The 7,199-nt window shown below is 47.9% G+C and overlaps 1 protein-coding gene across 1 annotated transcript in view; it reads right to left on the reverse strand.

The window, feature by feature from the left end:
- Positions 1-317: 317 nt before the first annotated feature.
- The window catches only part of Kif3c (kinesin family member 3C), a 40,938-nt gene continuing 34,056 nt past the window's right edge, over positions 318-7,199 (reverse strand). Inside the window, exons 6-8 of the mRNA XM_005400416.2 lie at positions 3,743-3,851; positions 3,391-3,563; positions 318-3,209 (exon numbers count right to left, since the gene is read on the reverse strand). Of these exons, the coding sequence (XP_005400473.1) occupies positions 3,116-3,209; positions 3,391-3,563; positions 3,743-3,851 (376 nt within the window). The 3' untranslated portion in view covers positions 318-3,115. The remainder of the gene's footprint in view (positions 3,210-3,390; positions 3,564-3,742; positions 3,852-7,199) is intronic.

The raw sequence follows: 7,199 nt of genomic DNA on the forward strand, positions 1-7,199 counted from the left end.
TTGACACAGCCCACCTTGACACCTGTGAAATCTGCTGATGGCTCAGAGTTAACTGGCTGGGGGCTGCCAGCCTAGACACCAGCAGCCTTGGCACAGCCCTCCCCTACAGCCCAGGGCCTGGCCCACAGCACTCTGGGGCAGATAGATATCTTTGTATTTCACAGCCAGTTCTTTCCCAGCGTGTCAGTAACTGCTGCTGGTCTCCAAAACTCCCGAACCCCTACTGGAAAAACGAGGAAAAGACAGAAGGGGAAAAATGAAGAAGGGAGTAATTGTAGGAAGAAACAAAGGAAAGAGACACAGGCAAGCGACTCCGCAATGATACTCATTCCTTTATTGTCGACTGTGTTCATTTGAACTTGGCTGGGGCCTGAGGCTGCCAGCAACACCAAGCCGCGGTGCTCAACACAGAGGCCTCCATCCTAGCCGAGGGGACAGAAGGTAATGTTCTATATATATATTCATATATTACATATGTCCCATATAGTCATATGTATAGAGTGACGAGAATGGGCCACTGCATTAACTGTTGTCCTAAATAAAGACCATAGCAACAAACATGGGAGTTTGGTCCTAAACAAGGCCCTCACTTTGTCAGTCAAATGTGTGATACATCAAAGGAAAAGGAGAGAGAAGAGAGAACAAGAGACTGAGATCCAACCACCCTCTGGGGCCCTGTTCCAGCACATCTTTCGTTGAGTGTAGTGTCCCCTGTATAGGTAGCCACACGCACGCACGTACGCACGCTCACACACATGCACACGGACACAAAACTGCAGGCAGGGGCTCCTTCTCCGAACACACCTCAGGTCCAGCCCTCGGACTGGGGGTGGTGAAGTTGGGCAATATTGTGCTCTAAGACTGTGAGGGACAAGTGACCAGACAATGCAGAGTTGATGTGTCCGGGGGGAGCGGGGGAACGGGCTGGCTCGTGCTGCTTCATCCACAAACGAGAAAGAGATCAGCGGGAGAGGCTGCTCAATGCAGCCCCAGAGGTCCCTCCGTGGCCAGGCCACCTGGGGGACTGCCACATACAGCTGCTGTCCCAACCACAGCCAAACCTCTGATCTGAATCCTGAGTCTCAATGGACTTCTCAGGCTCTGATGAAAACTGTGATTCCCTTGAAAGACAGGAGCAAATGGTGACTGAGAGGCTCAACCGTTACCTAGTCCAGAAACAACAGCAGAAAAGACAGCATCACTGAGTTAAATCAAACAAAATGTGCTCCTCAGAGAAGAACTTGAATGGTGCAAGGAAGATTTACTTCCCGAAGGGAAGAGAAGAGCCCCCATGTCTGCCTGCCATGCACCAAACCTCAAACAGATCTGTCAGCTTTACCCGAGTGATGGAACTGCTTTCAGTCTAGGGACGGGAGATTCCCACTGAGGGTGCCTGAGATCCTAACGCGCAATTACCTCTACACCCCTCTGCCAAAATACACACTGCAAAGGTAATCAAGCCATTTGATCTGCTGATCCTTAGTATTAGAGAACTTCCTAATTTTTCAACCACCATAAAATGAAATAGTAAACTATTAAACGTTTAAATTACAGTGCCTTCTGTAAGAAATCTGTGTATTTGTCAACATTTCTTGAGTAGATCTAAGGTCTCTACTTGAAAGACAGAGAAAGTATCGGGGATATATTTCGAGAAGCATACTAAAAGAGTATTATGGAAGGAATCTAGTGTCTCTGTGGAATGGAACTTGTTGTAGTTGTTTGTTTTGTTTATTTTTGTTTGAGACAGGATCTTACTATGGAGCTCAAGCTGGCATCGAATTCTCTGTAGCCCAGGTTGGCCTCAAACTTCCAATTCTCCTAGATCAGCCCCCCCACGGCCGTGCTGCGATTATAGGTGTGTGCCACCATGCCTCCCTGAACTTCATTTTAACTCAGATTTAACTTCTACAGTAAGGTAATCTTAGGCAATTCTGTGAGGATGCACATGTGCAAAGGCATTTTAAAAACTAAAGGATGAAAATTTTGTCCTGCTAGTAAAAAATAAAGTCAATTTTTTTTTTTCTTGGAAGCAGTTTACTTATCACCTGCAATATCTGGAGACATTTTGGGCTGTCACAAAGGAAGGTAAGATGGGGCCAATTTCATCAGTGGTAAAGAATGGGTCAGTTTTCAACAAAATAGTGTGCCAAAAATATGACTGGGAAATGGGGGCAACAGACACAGCTGGCAAAGATTTTGCCTGAGTCTCTGTTTCCTGTGCCGAAGGCAGAGGGAAGCTGTGATACCTTTGCTTAGGCAGCGGTAGAATGACACTGATCCCTTCTGCGACGACCTGAGATCCGGCAGCTGCAGAGGAAAATGGCCACAGCAGGAAGAAGACACATTTCAAAAGTGGGGAGTTGGTCTGACGACTTGTTGACCAAAGGAAGCTCAAAGTGGGGACAGAAATAAAGAGACCCAGAGGAGGGACTTCGCTTGATGACAGTCCACATCATCTGGGTCCATTTCCTGCAGGTCCCGACATGGCATCAACCACTTGGTTCACGATTCCTATTCCAGGCTGGGAAGGTGGGTGGGAAGCCGAACTGGGGAAGCCAGTGTTGGTGAGGTCACCGAAGTCCTTGCAAAAGAGCCTGAGAGGCTGGAAGAGGTGGTCTGAGCCCCAGGAAGGGGAGAACAGAGCCCTATCCACCGGGAGTGCAGGCTCAGCACTGTCAGGTCTCTTGTCCTCAGCAGACCCCTGGCAGTCTTCATCCCAGAAAGTGCTTAGGGGCTGCTCGTCACAGGGTCAGAGATGGAGAAGACGCAGCGGGTGGTGAACGCTGTGCTGCCTCAGGCACTGGCGCCTCCCTCTGAGGGCGGCTGACACGGGAGGCGCTGGAGGTCTGACTGGGGGTTTCCAGTCCCGAGAGAAGGAGGGTACAGCAGGGACCACAGCGGCCCGGAAGGCTTCCCCGGCAATGACTGGCTCCACGAATAAATAACATGGATTAAATAAAGGAGGTGCAGAAGAGTGGGCACCCCATCCTACACACGCACGCACACGCGCACATGCACACGCTCAAACGCACACCACCAAGCTGCGGATGAGATGAGCCAGGGCTGGCTGCCCCGTGTCGGAGTGTGTCGCTGGGCAGCCTGACTGTGAAGGCTGTCACTCATGGTCCACCACCGTCGGAGGGTGCAGAGGGGCGGAGGCCACGGAGGCATGTGCGGCGGAGGGCGGAGGCCACTGGGGACTCGGGCACCTGCAGGGTTGGGGACAGTGGGCGGAAGGGGAGGGGAGGGAGATGCAGGTCACAGAAGAGTCAGGTCTTTACTTCCCCTTCCACAGCCCTCTGGGTGCCACCAAGACCCTCGTCAGCCTCAACCAGCCCGTGTGATCCCCCTCCTAAGTCCACTGCTCCCTCTGAGCACAGCGGTACTGACCAGGATCTGGACTTTCGGACTTTAGACGTGGACGGTCTTTCCAGAAAGCTGTCCAACCGCATGAGCCTCTCCATGTGTAGTGCACGAGGGTCTTGCTCTTGGTCATGAGAAAATTCCATCTCAAAGATTGCTGGAGGGGACACGTCCAGCTCCAGAAACATGACATTTTCAGCCTGTGATGCAATCACATGTCAGATGTGAGTAGCGGCCTCAGCGACAGTATCTCCTAGGCACTCGGTCAATCTTGAATGTTGGCGGGGGCGGGGTGCAGGGGACTTAGAGGAAGCAGAGGTTTAAGCACCCTCTCCCTTGGGGTTCTCTCCCCTCCCACTGTGATTTCCCAGCTTCTTACCCTGTATCTGGGGTGGGACCCCATTGCTATGGCAACCCGAGCATACTGGCTGATAGGCCTCTTGTAGCCCACTGCGGATGTTGGCCGCTTCTTCATTTGGCTGTTACTCCTGTAGGGAGGAGGGGGTATTAGAAGGGCTTCCCTCCTGTCACAAAGGACAGGAACCAAGTATCACACAGGCAGCCAGGAGGCCCTGCAGATGGCAGGCTCTGGAACTTTCTTCTCCTTGCTCTAATGCAACCTGACAACTGGAAGTGGTATAATACGAGAAAGTACAGTAAGTGTCTTCACTCTTGTTCCAATTGTTTTTCCACAGTAAAAAGGATTGATTAAAAGGCTGAAGCCTTTAATCAAGGCCAGGAGTTCAAGGCCAGTGTGGTCAACATAGTGAGGCTGTATCTCAGAGAAGGAGGGAGAGAGAGAGAGAATTTTCTTTTTGAGACAGCGCCTCGCTCTGTAGTTAAGGCTGGCCTTGAACCAAGCTGGTCTCAGCCTCCCAAGTGCTAGGGTCATAGAGAGATTCTTGTAGCCCATGTAACACCACTGTCTTACAGCTGGCAGGGGTCTTGGGAAACCAACAAACAAGAACTAAGGCTTGAGATGAGAAGGAACAAAGTTGGAGGTCTCATACTCCCAGTTTCAAAGCTTAGTACAAAGCTATGGTGATCCAGACACTGGAGCGTGCATAGGTACGGTGTACAGCTGAGTGGGTAGAAGCAGTTGATACAATTATGCTCAACTGATTTTCTATAAGGAGGTCAGGACACCTCAATGAGGACAGAACAGGCATTTCAACAAGTGGTGCTGGGGCAACTGGATGTCCATGTGCAAAAATAATGAAGTTGGATTCTTGCACCATATATAAAAATTAACTCATAATGGATCACAGACCTAAATATACAAGCTAAAACCATACCACTTGGGTTTTTCTCATTTCTTTTTCTTTTTTTGAGATGGGGTCTTGGGCCAGGGATATAGCTCAGCGGCACAAGCACCTGTCTGGCAAGTGCAAGATCCTGAGTTCGATTCCCGGTACCAAAAAAAAAAAAAAACCAAAAGATGGGGTCTCACTGAGTTGCCTGTGCTGGCTTTGAACTTGTGATCCTTCCAATCAGCCTTGTAAATAGCTGGGATTACAAGGACATGCACTATATTGGGTTTACAACTCTCAATAAAACACAAGTATGTGCTGTCTAGGACCTTGGGGTGGAAAGGGCAGGTTGTTCCCATTTCTCAAATAAAACTGTGTAATTTGCCATAAAATTATTTTTTTTTGAGACAGGGTCTCACTATGTAGTCCAGGATGGCCTCAGACTCATGGTGAGCCTCCTGCCTCAGCTGCCCGAATGCTGGGATTACAGGTGTGCACCACCATGCCCAGCAAGATTAATTGTTATAACTTTAGATCAGGCAATGTTTTCTTAGCTATGATAACAAAAACTCAAGCAACCAAAGAAAAAAGTCAGTGGGACTTCAAAACTAAAAGTGTTTGTGCTTCAGAGGACATCATAAAGCAAGGACAACCCTCAGAATGAGAGAAAATATGTGCAAAGAATATATCTGACAAGAGACTTGTATTCAGAATATACAAAGAAAAAAAAATATATATTTTTTTGTCTTTTTGAGACAGGGTCTCGCTATGCAGTTCAGGCTGGCCTTGCGCTCACTTTGTAGCCCAGGCTGGTCTCGAACTTGCAACGATCCTCCTGCCTCAGCTTCCCGAATGCTGGGATTACAGGCATGCGCCACCATGCCTGGCTTACAAAGAATATTCAAAAATCAATAATAAGCCAAATGCAGTGGCATACATCTGAATGCCAGGTACTTGTGAGCTTGAGGCAGGAGGATGACAAGTTAGATGACAGCCTGAGCATCTTATCAAAACTCTCTCAAAAAAAAACGACTGGGGATGTAGCTCAGTGGTGAAGTATCTGCTTACCATGTTTGAGACTCTGGGTTCAAGCTATGGTGCTGCTGCTGCTGCTACCACCACCACCACCACCACCACCACTACTATTACTACTACTACTAAAAAGATAATCCAATTTAAAAATGGGCAAAAGATCTCGGAGGCTGAAGCAGGAGGACTGCAAATTTGAGCCTATCCTGGGCAATTTAACAAGAACCTGTCTCAAAAAAAAGACAAGAGCCAAGTGTGGTGGTGCACATCTGTTATCCCAGCACTCAGGAGGCTGAGGCAGGAGGGTTGCCACAAGTTTGAGGCCAGCCTGGTGAATTGAGGGGCAGCCTGAACTATAGAGCAAGACCCTGTCTCAAAAAACCAAAGGAACAAAAAAACAAAAAACAAATAAACAAAAAAGACTGGGGATGTAACTCTGCGGTAAAGAACCTCTGGGTTAAATACGCAGTGCTGCAAAAACAGGTAGATATATAGATAAGTAGACAGACACAGAGAGACAGAAATGGATGATGAGCACATGAAAAGATGCTCAACATCATTAGTTACTAGGGAGATCAGGGCTGGGGGATGTAGCTCACTGTTAGAGTGGTTGTCTACCATGCAGAAGGGTCTAGGTTTGATCTCCAGCCCCAAAGAACAACAACAAAAAAACCCTCAGAAAATACCGCAATGAGATATCCCTTCACTACAATGACAGTGACTTTAAAAGCCAGGCAATAATGCATGTTGGGGAGGGTGAGATAAAACTGGAAGCCTCATATATTGTTGGTGGGAATGGAAAATGGTACAGTTGCTTTGGAAAAGCTTGGCAATTTTACAGAAAGTTAAACTGGCACTTCTACTATTAAGCATACACTCAAGAGAATTGAAAGCCAGGTAAGTGGCGCATGCCTGTAATCCTGGCACTCAGGAGGCTGAAGCAGGAGGATCACCAAGAGTTCAAGGCCAGCCTGGGCATAATAGTGGGTTCAAGATCAGCCTGAATTACATCGTAAGACTCTGTCTCAAAAAAAAAAAAAGACAGAGGATGAGAGGGAATTGAAAACACATGTACATAAAAGATTTATAACAGACCCAAAGTGGACATTCTCCACATGCCCGTGGACCGGTGAATAAAGAAAATGTGGCCAATCGTAGAGTGCAATCTCGCTTGAGCCGATGCCGGCTGTAAAGCGGATGAAACTTGAAAACACTTTGCAAGTGAAAGGCGCCAGATCACTTCTTGTATGACTTCATCATATGAAATTCCTGGCAAAGGCAAAGCCATGGGGACAGAAAGCAGCTGGTCGCTGACTGGCACTGGGAAGGCTGCAGAGAACCGGGGTGATGGCTAACGGGCTCGAGGTGTCTTTTTGGAGCGATGAAAAGGTTTTGGAATGAGATGGTGGTGATGCTTAGACAACTCTGTGAATATACTAAAATCTACTCCACTGTACACTTTAAAATGGTGGTTTGTATATGTGAACTACATCTTGACAAAGCTGTTATTTAAAAAGCAAACAAAACAAAACTCAGGCTTGGCTTTTTAAAAAACAC

This window comes from Chinchilla lanigera, unplaced genomic scaffold (assembly GCF_000276665.1).
Source record: "Chinchilla lanigera isolate Chin_1 unplaced genomic scaffold, ChiLan1.0 scaffold00068, whole genome shotgun sequence".
Classification (NCBI taxonomy): domain Eukaryota; kingdom Metazoa; phylum Chordata; class Mammalia; order Rodentia; family Chinchillidae; genus Chinchilla; species Chinchilla lanigera.